The sequence below is a fragment of the Maniola jurtina genome, chromosome 1 (assembly GCF_905333055.1).
Source record: "Maniola jurtina chromosome 1, ilManJurt1.1, whole genome shotgun sequence".
In the NCBI taxonomy this organism is placed as follows: Eukaryota; Metazoa; Arthropoda; class Insecta; order Lepidoptera; family Nymphalidae; genus Maniola; species Maniola jurtina.
Genome location: NC_060029.1, coordinates 8,519,366 through 8,534,296, shown reverse-complemented (window position 1 = coordinate 8,534,296; position 14,931 = coordinate 8,519,366). Strand labels below are relative to the sequence as shown.

The 14,931-nt window shown below is 36.6% G+C and overlaps 1 protein-coding gene across 3 annotated transcripts in view; it reads left to right on the top strand.

Moving 5' to 3' along the window:
• Nucleotides 1-14,931, top strand: part of LOC123869245 (tensin-1) — a 139,279-nt gene that overhangs the window by 7,530 nt on the left and 116,818 nt on the right. The window contains exon 1 of one of the 3 annotated variants that reach the window (XM_045912099.1): nucleotides 4,919-5,240. The exons of the other annotated variants lie outside the window; for them this stretch is intronic. Within the exon in view, the coding sequence (XP_045768055.1) occupies nucleotides 5,160-5,240 (81 nt within the window). The 5' untranslated portion in view covers nucleotides 4,919-5,159. Of the gene's footprint in view, nucleotides 1-4,918; nucleotides 5,241-14,931 lie in introns of those variants that run through there. 3 annotated transcript variants of the gene reach the window in all.

The following is a 14,931-nucleotide window of genomic DNA, read 5'->3' as shown; positions in this document are numbered from 1 at the left end:
GGAGACGGGTGAAGGGTCCGCTCAAGGTATTGAAGATAGGTGGGGGGTGCTCGACCAAATGTCATTCATGACGTCATCCAATTGCCAAAAAGCTGAAAAAAAATTCAAAATGGCGAAAAAAAGATGGCCGCCATACAAATTTTGCCGGCGTCCAGCTCGGAGGGTATAAAAGATGGAAGTGTGGTTTCTTGACAAAAGAGGATCAGAATCCAAAGGTCTACTCGATGAATAGAAAAAAAATTCAAAATGGCGGAATTTATTTTTCCATACATTTTGTATGGCGAATATTTTATGTTTTATTCTCCTAGAAAGAAACAATAAACGATACGATGATGTTCGGGAGATGTGTTCGGGTGGAGGAGGCGAGTAGGGAAAAATTATGACATCTCAGAAAAACAAGATGGCGACTGACGTGATTTTTGCAACTCTTTTGTTTTCCAACTGATTTCGTTGAAACTCGCAATCTTTGAAGAATGTAGTAAACAATTAATAGGAAAAGTGGAAAATTTTAGAAAAACAAGATGGCCGCCGTATAAATTTCGTCGATGTCTATCTCGGAGGCTATAAAAGATGGAAGAGTGGTTTCTTGGCAAAAGATGATCAGGGTCCGAAGGTCTACTCGGTGGAACAAACTCTGCATGCTCGCGGACCACTTTAGTGGTCCGCGCACCCACGCACCCTACTAAATTATAATCCTAATCTACAAAAAATAATATGGATGTCGTTTTCAGAGTTTTCCAGAGCGCTGATTTTGATAACGACATTTATTTTGAAATCCAAGATGGCGGGCGTGCACTTTATAAGAAAAAAATTGATATAGGTGTCGTTTTATGGGGTTTTCGGGGTCATTTGTGTATCTTAATAAAAAAAATCGGTTCAATACAACTCATAAACCTAACCACGTCACGTGAGCTGCTTTAGCAGCTCGCGCACCGAGCAAAACACTAGTACTATATATAGCTCGATTACCACTCACTCACTGACTCATTGACATAATTGTTCTCCTAGAAAGAGACGGAAAATGATATAGTGATGAATGGGAGTTGTGTTCGGATGGGGGAGTCAACTGGGGAAAAATTATGACATTTCGGAAAAACAAGATGGCGGCCGATGTGATTTTTGCAGCTCCGTTGTTTTCCAACCGATTTCATCGAATTTTACAATGTTTAAAGAAAGTAGTAAACGGTTAATAGAAAATGTGAGAAAAATTGGAAAAACAAGATGGCGGCCGAACCGTAGCGTTTTGAAAATTTTGAATTTTCGACCCCGAACCGCGGCGCCACAGATCCGAAACGGGAAATTGATATAATTATTTTTTTCTGGTTTCGTCTAGGATTATCCTGAATTTTGACAGAACGGGAGTAGTTTTTAAAAATTCAAGATGGCGGCTGTCATGGCGGCCATTATGTTAGAGGTACGAAAAATCGCAATTTTAAAAGTTAAATATCTCAAAGTTGGCGACATCGGAGCGATTCGGCTTCTATGAAGCGATTGTACGTATAGACTCGAGGTATAGATTGGTGGGGAAAAATTACCCCATTTTTCGGGAAATTTCAAGGTTTTTGGGAAAATGTAAAAAATCGAAATACGGACTTTTTGCAAAATCCGAGTATGAACGATTACGTGTTTTGCTCGTACAAATGACATTTGAGTATTTTCGTCACCGAGGACTGGCAACACTGGAATTTATCGAAGCAAAAGTGATTTTCGACATTGTCTTTTTTCAGGGACGATCATTTCGCGTGGATGCGAGCGAGATGAGAGATTGAAACGTTATCAGGAGCGGTATATCCTGTAGTTAATGGGAAAATTATGAAACCCTGTAAAAATTTTCTGTGAAACGAGTTGGCGGCCATTTTGTATTTTTTTTCATTTTTCGAAATTTTGATCACGTTTTTGAGGCAGTTGGCAACATTTTGGAAAGTCAATATGTATGAATCGATTGTGTATCTCGGCTGGCAGTATAGAAATATGCAACCGGTGTTGCCACTTTTGCGGAGATTTTCGAGATTTTCAACTAAGAAACTCCTGTAAAATTTTGTATGAAAAATATTTTTTTCACTGATGGTATCGTATAGAAAACAAAAAGTTAGTAAGCCAAAATTATGGAGAGAGCTGATGATTGAGGGTTTCGGAGACGGGTGGAGGGCCCGCTTAAGGTATTGAAGATAGGTGGGGGGTGCTCGAGCAAATGTCATTTATGACGTCATCCAATTGCCAAAAAGCTGAAAAAAATTCAAAATGGCGAAGAAAAGATGGCCGACATACAAATTTCGCCGGTGTCCAGCTCGGAGGGTATAAAAGATGGAAGTGTGGTTTCGTGGCAAGAGATGATCAGGGTCCGAAGGTCTACTCGATGAATAGAAAAAAAATTCAAAATGGCGGATTTTTTTTCCCCATAGAAAATGTATGGCGAATATTGAATGTCTCATTCTCCTAGAAAGAGACGGAAAACGATACGATAATGTAGAACAGATGTGTTTGGCTGGTGGAAGCAAGTAGGGAAAAATTATGACATTTCAGAAAAACAAGATGGCGACCGACGTGATTTTTGCAACTCTTTTGTTTTCCAACCGATTTCGTTGAAACTCACAATCTTTGAAGAAAGTAGTAAACGATTGATAGAAAAAGTGGAATTTTTTGGAAAAACAAGATGGCCGCCGTACAAATTTCGTCGGTGTCTATCTCGGAGGCTATAAAAGATGGAAGAGTGGTTTCTTGGCAAAAGATGATCAGGGTCCGAAGGTCTACTCGATGAAACAAACTCTGCATGCTCGCGGACCACTTTAGTGGTCCGCGCACCCACGCACCCTACTAAATTATTATCCTAATCTACAAAAAATAATATGGATGTCGTGTTCAGGGTTTTCCAGGGTGCTGATCTTGATAATGACATTTATTTTCAAATCCAAGATGGCGGACTTACTTTTTCTACAAAAAATAGAAATGCCTGTCATTTTATGGGTTTTTTCGGGGTGAATTATGTATCTTAATAAATCAATTTGGTTTTATGTAATAAAGTTAACCTTACCACGTCACGCGAGCTGCTTTAGCAGCTCGCGCACCGGGCAAAAGCTAGTCTACTATATAGACGGTAGAAGCTCTTTGGGATTCAAAAGTAGTCTAATTGAATAATAAATTTAAAAAAAAACCCCGAAACAAAACTCTCTAAAAAGTAAATAACTTTCAAACGGCTGAACCGATTTTCTTGGATTATACCTAAGAACACTTTCGATCAAGCCGCCTTTGAAGCAAAAAAATCTAAATTAAAATCAGTTCATTCGTTTAGGAGCTACGATGCCACAGACAGATAGATACACACGACAAAATTATAACACCCCTCTTTTTGGGTGGGGGTTTCAAAAATATTTTGAATTTGAATTTCAATTTATGTAGACAGTATCAAAAGGTTTTATGTGATCGTATAATTATACGATTTCAGTTTCAAAAGGTTTCGTGTTAGCTAGTGAACTTCATGCGGGCGCCAGCGTACCTACCTATAATTTATTTAGGTTTTATCTTTTTAGAGCACCGTAACCTGTACTGTTTGTCCGTTCGTCCGTATGTCACTACGAATCTTAAGCTCGTGACGGACCGAATGAGTTACAAACGTACAAAGTGATTAATTCGTAAAACGTTGATCCAAAACCGAACACAGGATGTCATTTTCTAGATCTCTTTGGGTAGAGTAGATACATAATAAAGAGTTTAAGAACATTTTTGTTTTGGGGTCTATCTCAAAAACTAGGAAAAGTTAGGAAAAACTCTACTTACATACGATCGCAAACATCTTCGTTTCACATCACACAAATTGCGTGAAGTATCAAAATTTTATGAGGTAGAACTGGCAACAAACTGTAGATATGGTCTATAAACCTATCTCAAGAATCATAAACGACCTTATGCATCGACGACCATATGGGTATTTGGTAGGTATTTATTTATTACTGAGAGCGGGACAATCGTCAGGATAATCTTGGTCACACAATTCTGTAGATTGGTTTTAATGGATTTAGAGTGTTGTATGCATGTTAATGATATAACCATAAAACTGTTTTGATTATCCATTAGAAGTATACTCTTCATGTATACTGGTGACTAAGTGTTAAGTTATTTTTACGGTAAGTGCGCATCAGAACTCATAACACGCATATTAAAGCAGTTAGAGTTCTGAATTCTTGCTAGTTGCTCAAAACTTTTGTTGTTGTACCTAGTTGTTATTTCAAAAATTGTCTAAGAACCTAATAATTATTTTAAAATAGCTATTGAACAAGGTCTCAAATGAAAAAAACGTCAATTGTTTTCGACTCTCACTTTTCGTGTTCAGGAGGTAGGCACCTATTTAGGTTGAAAATTGAACCTGAAAATTCTTTTTGTTTCAAAATTTTAATATACTTACATACTTCTGTGTAGCGATTACAAGTTTCTAGGTACACATAACTGTGTTTTCAACTTTACATCTCTTTTATGTATTATTATATAACCTACCAAATTTCTTTTAGAAATGAAACACAGACAGTCGAACAGACGGACAGATGAACTGGTACGTAACTATACCCAAAGGTTCCTGGTTTTAATACACCTTGATTACAAAAGAAAAAAATGCGCGCTTTTAACTAAGGCAGTTAGTAGTTACCATCTATAATAATTATATTAATAATTAACATTTTAACACACCTTTTAATAAGTAACATAATTTAGGCACAGGAAAGACAAAATATTCAGCTAGGGACCCAATCTGGCGGCCGTGGCTTTGATAAACCAACCCAAAATGCGTTTTTGGCCTCCCGCCATCCATATTACCTAGTAGAAGCTTTTTTTATTGTAGAACTTAGGTAGGCTGAACCTTTTTCCTAGTGATGATCATTGATGAGAGGGATCAGCTGTGTCGGGTCAGAATGCCGGATGCCGCGCAGTTGTGCCGCGGTCGAGCTGTAGGGCGCCCGTACATTGTACACATACTTTTATATTTTTCTACGCCGCGCCGTATCGTACACAAAACGCAACCCATGAATGTAACTCTTATTAACTTGTTTACCTATTCGGACTCTACATAATGAAAATTTAATAATCGAATATTCAACAATGGCTAGAAACGCGCGAAGTGTGAAATGGAGGCAAAAATAACGTATTTGTCCGGTTTTCGAAAATGAATCAAAATGCCTTGGAACTGCTTCTGGGGTTACGAATCTCCGCCGCCAGCTTGTCGCGTCACTGGACCATTGCATCTAGCATTTCAGGTATCTATTACAATTTGAAATATTTCGAGTAAAAATAATACAATAATATCTATAGTGTAAGTTAAGATAACCTAGTCGTGTTTCTACTCTTCTATCTAACTATATTCCTACCTAGATTCACTATAGGTACCTAGATTAATTATAAAAGCAAAAAAAAAATTTAAAGGACTAAGTACTACTTCAAAGTAAAACAGTTTTTTTTTTCAGTAAGTAGGTACTATACCTAATAATATTTATATACTAAAAGTAGAGTATGCCTGCGACTTCGTCCGCGTGGACTACCCATATTTTACTCCCTTAGGGGTTGAATTTTCCTTAGTGGATGTAGACGTCATCACAACTTTTTCATTTTTTCAATTTTTATTTCGATACAAAGATAGCCCTTGACTGCGATCTCACCTGGTGGTAAGTGATGATGCAGTCTAAGATGGAAGCGGACTAACTTGAAAGGGTTTGCTATCTGCATGCCTTTCAGCCCGATCCGTACAGTAGTTTGAGCTATGCATTGACAGTTCATTTAGTCAGTCAGTCACCATTTCCTTTATACAAGTTAGTACACCTACCTATGGAAGCGAACCCGCTCTGACTTCGCACGGATGAAAAGTTATCATATTTTTGTTTTTCCTTTTACATAGATGACATGGTAAGTAGTGTCTTATTACCTGGATGAGAAGTGGCAAAATAATAGAATATGAATAATTATGATAGTGTTCATAACCTACACGTTTTTATGTGGTAAAAGATTATCTACAAGAATTTTGCTTAATATGCTTCACCTTCAGTCTAACTACTTAAATATGTACCTACTTATTTAAATAATAACTATTATGGATGTACTCATAAGTACATAATAAAACAGGTGTTTAAATACCCACTTTCAGTATTGCCAATGCGTATTGTATAAACCATGTAGATAGGTACCTACTACTTAGGTAGCTAGGAACCTACCTACTATCTTTTTAACCGACTTCCTTTAAGTATATAAAATTCAATTTACACAACTTATTCAACAACTGCATAGTTTTTGTGTCGATTCTTTATCTACTTGCTAAATATTTACCGTCTAGATACATAGTAGGTATCTCTTCTTTGTGGTCTAGTCTAGGGTTAGATCGATACATTTTTTGATATTAGATAAAGGGCAAAGCTATAGAGCGATACCTACCTACTTACTTATTTATGCTTCGATAATAAGCTTTTACATACTTTAAGATTACAAAATTTCTCTATTTCCGAATTTTTTGATGCAACCATATGCAAGCTTTCGAAAGTTACAACAGCTCTATTTACTTGATGATAACTGACTGCATGATTTATTATAATCATTACGGTCTGCCCGCAACATTCGACCACATTAGATGTTGCGTTTACGTTACGCAAAAATTTAATACGCGCATAGGTATTATGTGAAAGGATATCCCAGTTTTCCCATGTGCCAGCTCCCGCTTTAACGAAGCCAATGAGGAATAATTGATTGCCCGCACTCCTAAACGACTAGAGCCGCCGGATACATTCCTTCAATTGACTTGAAGGATAATTTTCCGATTATTGTCGCTGTCCATCATTTCGTCATACTGTTACTTCAAATATTTTTCTTCTGTCATGGGTTTTTGCCTTCTAAATTGTTGTGATTCCAAATATTGTTTAAATTAATCATTATCAATAACCTTTAACAGTCCACTGCTGGACTAAAGGCCTTTCTCAACGGGAGGGTTTTCCCATTACCACCACGATGGGCAGACGGATTGGTGATCGCAGTAAATAGTAGTAGGTACTTACCTAGTAGCACAGAGGACGCTGCTGCCCGTTCTCCGACCCACGGGAAGACGAGGGGTAGTGAAAACTGTATTCTGATTTTTCATCACCACATGGTACCTTTAAAAGTTTAAATTAACCGAAAATCTTATGACTAGGTTTTTCACGTGGAAATATTTTGTTCAAAAACAGAGTAGGATAAATCCGATTAAACAAAAAAAATGTATCGATATCGTAATATACCAGGCGCATTACAATCCTTTATTATTTCACTGAAAAACTTAAAGATAACGTTTTCGTATAATTTTGCAGGTAACACTAGTTTGGTACAGTCAAAATTTACGGTAGTTCCGGTGGCTACGCTTATAAATGTTGTAATACATACCTATTTGCTTCATATTGAGTTTAGTTAGCTTTGCAGTTTCCGTGCAGTGCATTACAATTTTAAAAGCAAACAAAGTTGAAAGGCGAATTTTCCGAAATAGCTGAAAATTCCGGATTCGACCATTCCGGTGGTATTCGATAGCGTTTGATTGCGTTTTTCTTCCTCTTCGAGTTCGTTTCCGTTCGTACAAATAAAAGTCTAATATTCTACCTTTACTAAACCCTATCCTATTTTAAACAGAAAGTTTTCAATAGGTATCATGTGCAGAGAGATCCCATTTTAAAGAAAATATATTATTATGCAACTTGTTTGTTTTGCAGTTTCAAAATATTCGAATAATTGGTTGCACTTGTAACTCGTCTGCCTAAACCTACTTGAACTTTTGTATAGCGCAAAGATAACAAGTTGTTCCAATCCAAGCGGCATCTGTTTTCGTGACATTGCCGTGACCGAATGTTTTCCAATACAAAATATACCGATAACAGAGAGTTATTAGTACGGTCGTTCCTAAAAAACTAATCACTGACAAAGATTTAATACGATCTTACCTGCGTGAGCTGAGCACTAACTGTAAGCGAAGATGCACTAGGTATGCATCGACGAAATTGTTTAGATTTTTGGTAAACGTCGTAGTCATCGTAGTTAGTAGTAGCATCTAGGGTAGTTTAAGCCGATTTGTTATGACCTTAAGGCCTCATTTACACGAGAGCTTTTCCCCGAGTATATTATGTTCACGCGTCAACGCTTTTTTACGTGTGAACAGATACTTGGCAATACATTTGTTCTATTCGGACGCCTTTTTAACGGACGTTAAAAAAGCTCTCGTGTACAAATGAGACCTGAATCCACACCCTAAATAAAATAAATAGGACATATCACATAAGCTTATAATAAAAGTAGGTAATAATTTATTTATATGGCTTGCCTGGAAGATATCACTACATGCTATAGTAATAAGGTTGCCCTTTGTTTTGTGTCTCCTGTGTTTTTATTATTTGTCATAATATTATCTTTAGATTGTTAGCATTCAAAGATGTTAAAGTTAACATTTCATAAGAATTAATTTCTTTGTTAATGAAAAAAACTAAATATTATCATTGCAGTTAAGTTATCAACAAGGGCGTATTCTTTTTAACCTTTGGGTTATCGCTAGTGCATTGATAATGTACTTTTTACATAATTAGGTACCAATAATTATTATTAATATAATCAATCTTTGAATATTTACCGGCCTACAAGACAGTAGGTATAATATGCATTATGCAATCTGTACCTACTATATATATTATTATCTACATATAAAAAAAAAATCAAAAGAAGAATAAAACCGACTTCAAAAACCACAAACACTACAAAGTCAAAAAAAAAATTTTTGCTTATATCAGAGGCACCTTAGTTAAACCGCTGGGGTTGGAAACTATTTTTTTTTTGTAAGATAGGATTTCTGCAAATTCCCCCCATACAGGCGCCATATTGAACTATTTTCAAAAAAATTATAGGCCATGTGTCTGAAAGGTGACGTAAGGATTCTAACGCCACTCTACTTACCCCATACATCGTAATCTGTTCAGGCATTTTGAAGTTAGGGTGGAATAATGAAACTCACATACCTACATGAATCCTGAAAACAATACACTCCTTTTTTTGGGTAATCGTGTAATAAACAATAGGTACTTACCAATAGACAAAAGTCTGAGCTGATGTTATTTCATGGTATTGTAAGTAGATGGTAGGTATGCCGTCATGAGTTTGCCTTGGCCAGTTAACGGTAGAATGCTAATGTGGCGATGCGAGTCCGGAACGCTGTCACATGGCGCACACGAAGAGCCGAAGTGCCCAAATAGTTGCGCAAGAACAAGTGCACCGCCCACAGGCTGGCTGGCGCCGAGCCGTGCGGCCCATGCCACCCGCCGCCTCCGCCACGAACTAGCCAAGTTCACTGTCACCCAACACAAACCTTGGGAACGCCATAGTAAAAGAGCTAGTGACTAAAATATTATAAATGCGAAAGTAACCACCACTACCTGTACTATTATGTATTCTGAGCTACCACTTATTCGGGTATCTTTAAAACAAGAGTGACTAAGCATCTTCTAGACAAACGTTCTAACTTAAGCCACATCATCACTTTCCATCAGGTGTGATTGTGGTCAAGCGTGTAGGTATCTATAGCGAATTAAGAAAAACCCTGTGTCTGTCTTTTTGTTACCCTTTCATGGCTCAACTGCTGAACCCATCTTAACGGGCATGGAAATAGTATGCAATCTTGGGATGGAGGATACTTTTCATCCCAGAAAATCTTCTCGTGGGGTTTTCGAAAACCTAATTTATTCCGATTCCCCTAAAACTTCTAACTTACCTAGACAATAATTTATACTTACTTTGTTAGTTGGCTTCTTAGTCAAAGAATAAATAATAATCTAAGTCGCTACTGTGCATTGATATATTTAAAGGTGACTCATGACAAATGTATGGCAGATATCTATGATTAGATATCATAGATTTGTGGCAAAAATAGAATGGTATTAATACCTGACAGTCAGAAAGACAAACAAAAAATTACAAAAGTTTTAAAAGGAAAATACCTACCTTTGTCTTCCGATGATTAGCTCTTGTAGTCCATCTCCATACATACTCATTACTGGACGCTACTTACAGAGTGTGATTAGAAAACAATGTACCTACCTAACGTTTTCAGGTCAAAAAGCAGTTATTGTCTTTAACCTTTATGCAAAATGAAGTACTGTAAATTAGTATTCATCGGCGTTACTTGTTTTTGACAATGCAGTCATAACAAGTAACTGTGCATAAAATGACCGCTTCAATTAGGTATGACGGACCTATTATTTACACAAGTTAAAAAAACCTATTAAAAGTATACTCCTGAAAAAAGCATAGTACTCGATAATTATGTTAATGAGAAAAGAATATTAGGTGTAGGTTCATGGCATTATTATCTAATATTATTGTAAATCAATTCTTTGAAAAGAGTAACCGCCGAGTTTCTTATTGGCAATCTGAACCAGTGGTAGACGCATTGGATGATTCAAAAGTGCTTGTTAAAGTTTATTTGAATAAAAACCAATCATTCAAGTAATAATGCGTTTAAGTTAGTATGGATGAATGAATCCGTATAATGTGTACTAGTCATTATTTGAATATCTACGTATGTGCTATGTTATCTATGCGTTGTTTAGGAGTTAATTATAAGCATGTGATGCTGCGCGTGCACAGAGAAACGTTGCAAACAAAAGGTCTTTGATAGGCGGCGCTTTTGACGTCTCCGTGAAGGTACTTAATTATAATACGGGCACAGTCTTATGTTATTACACAAAGTAAAGGCATTATCTTAATAATTAAGATAGTGAGTAAGACTTCATTGTAACTCTCCTACCCTGTCCCACATAATAACCCTACTATTTTTTATCGTCGAAGGAAGAGAAGTTGAATTGGTAAATACTAGAGCCCTCATAAGCCCTTAATTATCCACCAATTATCATAAACACGTTAATTGGACATTTTTGGAAAATATACGTACATCCGATTATAATAATTACTTGCTCATTTATGACTTAAGTAAACAATTATCGCACGTTTATAAAAAACCTAAAGTAGTTTAATTGTTTAATTGTAGTTGTATAGTTTTTAGGCTTTTTATTTAAAATTTAATTATAATTTCTCCTAGCTCCATACAGATCTTATGAACATTTGTATCTTATGATTGTGAATTTTTAATAGGTATGAATTTTAGCGTTTAAACTGCCATGACATATTTCCATTGTAAATCGACGCGTTTGCGAGCTGAATCCCTTGTGAAAAACTATGGGTTCGAAACTAGGCGGGCTTACGTCGACTAAGCGCGTGAGTTCGTACAGCCGGGAGCATCAGCTATAGCTATGAATTTATTCAAGCGTTTTATCAGTTAAATAAAGTCAGAAAGATTAATTATTGTTTTATATTAATCCTAAGTAGTACCTATATAAAGTTTTTTTTTGCTGAAAAGTATTTTTATTGCTTGTCCGGTTCACGCATATAATAAAATCGCTCTGTCATTATTACGCACCTTTTGAATAGGTGCTTACTGGTCCTATAGTATTGTCTTTATTAGTCAAAATAATTGGTAGGTAGGTACCTATTGTAAATAACTTAAAATCGCTTCAGTTATATTTTATTACTTACATAACTGTATCGTGCAGGCTGCACATTTACCTCTATTAAGAACATTCTTATTGATAACAATGAATTGTGGGTACTACCACGGTTCGGGCACGTCGGTTTCTTTGAGCGAGGATATAGATGCGATGTAAGTATATGATGATTTATGGCACATTCCTTAAGGGAGTGAACCTTCCGAGTTTCAATGTTGTGCTCGCATTGATAGGAACGTGTTTTAAGGAGATCGCACATAGCAGCAAGTTTAGCAGAAGTCGCAGAAGCCGCCAGAGCCGCAAGTGCAGCTAGAAGCGCATTTTGAAGTATTTTTTCTACTGAAATTGTGTGACGTCAACAGCATCAGGCGGTATCTAAAGAGCAAACGCCGAGTTTCTTGTTGGTTCTTCGCGGTAGGAAGAGCATTCCGATTTCCGAATCAGTGGTAGATTCACTTAACGATTCCAAAGTTTAAAAGTTTATTTCAATAAAAAAATCTTTCTATTTCTATCAGAATTTCTTAAATAGGTAAACTCAATGTGGCTGAATCTTGCTGCTGTCGCCAAAGCATTTTGGTGGAAAATGTGTTGCATTTGCACCTCTTGGCTCTTGTTAGAGCGGTGATAGCCTAGTAGTTAAGACGTCGGTCGCCTATTCGGTAGGTCGGGAGTTCGATCCTGGACTCTAACTTGTCCGAGTTTGCATTTTAAGCAGTTCAATATCACTTGCTTTAATGGGGAAGCAATTACCAACATCGCGAGGAAACCTGCATGCCTGAGAATTCTCCATCATGTTCTCAAAGGTGTATGAAGTTTGCCAATCAACATCGGGTCAGCGTGGCGGACTTAGGCCTAAACTCTTCTCATTCTGAAAGGAGATCCGTGCTCAGTAGTGAGTAACTGAGTAGACAATGGCTTAAGACTCTTGTAGGACTGTAGGTATACGATCACCTTTATTCACAGTCGATTGATGACTGACAAGCAGACGTTTTTGTCGCACCACTCAAACATTTGTATTCTTTTAGCTGTTCAGCATAGACGTTTTTAGACGAGATTAGTCATCGCACTCAGTATAGAATGCAATAAAGCTTAAATGTACTCAGGGTTCGAAATGATAATATATCATATCACGATCATATTCATAAAATACTTAGTACTTAACTAGGTCTAGTTCTACCTTGCCAAGCTAAACTTACTTAAGTAACTTACGTTGGTGAAGTTTAAGTAAGTATTATTATTTTATTTTACCTATCTCGGGAAAAATACAGGTTTTCTTAGGTTGTTTATATTCACCGACGTGCTTTTCGTATAATAAATATTGTATAAGGTGTTATCACATCGAATAAAAAGTAATAATAATAAACAGTAGTCAGTAAAGACTTGAAATGATTTAATATTATGGGATTGGAGACCCCCTGCGTGGAAACACGTTTTTTATACATAAATGTACAGGCCTACGCGCACTTACTTACCTATCTACAGAACATTAAGTAGACACCCAAGAACGCTTACAATTTGAGCATAAGATTTATTGTATTGCTATCAGATGCCTTCAATGATCAATCTAATAGCAATTAACGTAGGTACCTAGGTAGTAGGTACCTACTTGTTTTTATCTGAACCCTACCTACCAATTTCCTAGGCGCAATTGACCAGTTATTTTGTTGTTATTAAACATGAACCGTTGTAATACAAATAGTAAAGTAGCTAGGTACTCGTTGAGTCGTTGCGTACCTTGTTCCTACTAGCTATTGAGAGTTAAAACAAATATCAACAAACACTGACCCCTTTTTCTGTGTAAACCTACCTACCTAGTTGGATCAGGTCGATCGTACGTGTTTGAATGTGCGTGCTATTTTCCGATCTAAATGCGTAATTGTTATTGCCACCGGATGTTGCACTGTGCAGGAACTGCCTAAAGCGAGTCGAGTGCTGACCGGAAGTCGAGAGGGGCACCGGGCAGCTCACAGGTACTTAGCGATGCCTCTGATGAACAGAACAGGAGCGGCACTGTTTCATTACGAATAATGCGTTATGAGTACCTACTTCACTATTAACATTCATTTACTTTGTATTCAAAACAATCGTTAGCTTGGTTGTGGTTTCATAATAAACACATAGGTATAAACAACAAAAACATACCTACGTGTGTATAAAAATAGAATAATAGAATATGTACCTACTTAGTAGTAAGAACGCTTAAAACACTAAAACTTGCCATCGAGAAAAAGCTCATTAATAAAGCAAAAGCTAAATTAATTATTCGTGTATTTAATAAATACCTAAGTAAAAAGTAAGTAAATACAATGCCAATACAGACTAACAATAATTTTCTTATTATAATATTCAATATTTATAAGGCAAGTGATCGAAATTTTAAGCACTGCTCGTGCTTTGAGAATAAAAGCTCGTAATTGTAGCCTAAAAATAGAGGTATACATTACATTCAGATAGTTTAGTTACGCGATTCTAGTCACGGTACGTAATTATGTATAGAATTACAAAGTAATATAAAATTACATCGCTGAAATTTTAACTGCAGCCGCAAAACATGGGCTTTGCAAAAAATATCACGCTCCGTTGAACATGCCCGCCAGCTGTCAGCCCGCGCGCTTCACCATCTAATAAAATCTGCCTACAATTCCTACAATAATAAGTAAATAAAATATGCTGTATCCCAGAATACTCTCGTGCACATTTGACAGTGAATAAATAGCGTTTGTAACTCAAAATGCTACATAAAACTCGAACAATGAATCAAATGTTTGAATGGAAGCCATAAAACAAAATTTACTCCCTTATTGGTGCATAAGCAGGAGACTAAAATAACTTGGGCCACCTGGTGCACTGTGCTCCTAACTTAGAGTGCAACATAATTTATGAGACTTGAAGCTCAACAGTCAACACAATGCAACCGCAAAATAACCCTTCACTATTTTTTCTAGCGAACAAATTGTCCTGGTTCAGCGATGTCAAGAGCGACAGCGCCGCACCACAAAGAAATGTTTTACTTTGAAAGGGGAACATTACACGCGTTTTGACGCTCCCCTTATGAATACACAAGGGAAATAAATCATTTAATTAATTTATTATCCAAGTTTGTTGTATCTACGGTGTTCGTTTGTATTTGGAAAATCTCACTTAATAATAAATGTGAAAGTTTGGATGTTTGTTACTCCTTCACGCCACAATGGACCGATGACGAAGTCTTGGGTTTCATCTAGTATTAATTATATTATAAAGAGGAATGATTTGTTTGTTTCTTGTAATCGATAAATTTTGCAACTACTGAAGCGATTTTAGGTACTTTCACCATTAAAAGTTACTTTATCCAGAAGTAACATTTAAGCTAACTGCACTTATATCTATGGGTAAGTCTTTCATCCCACACCCCAGTGGATCA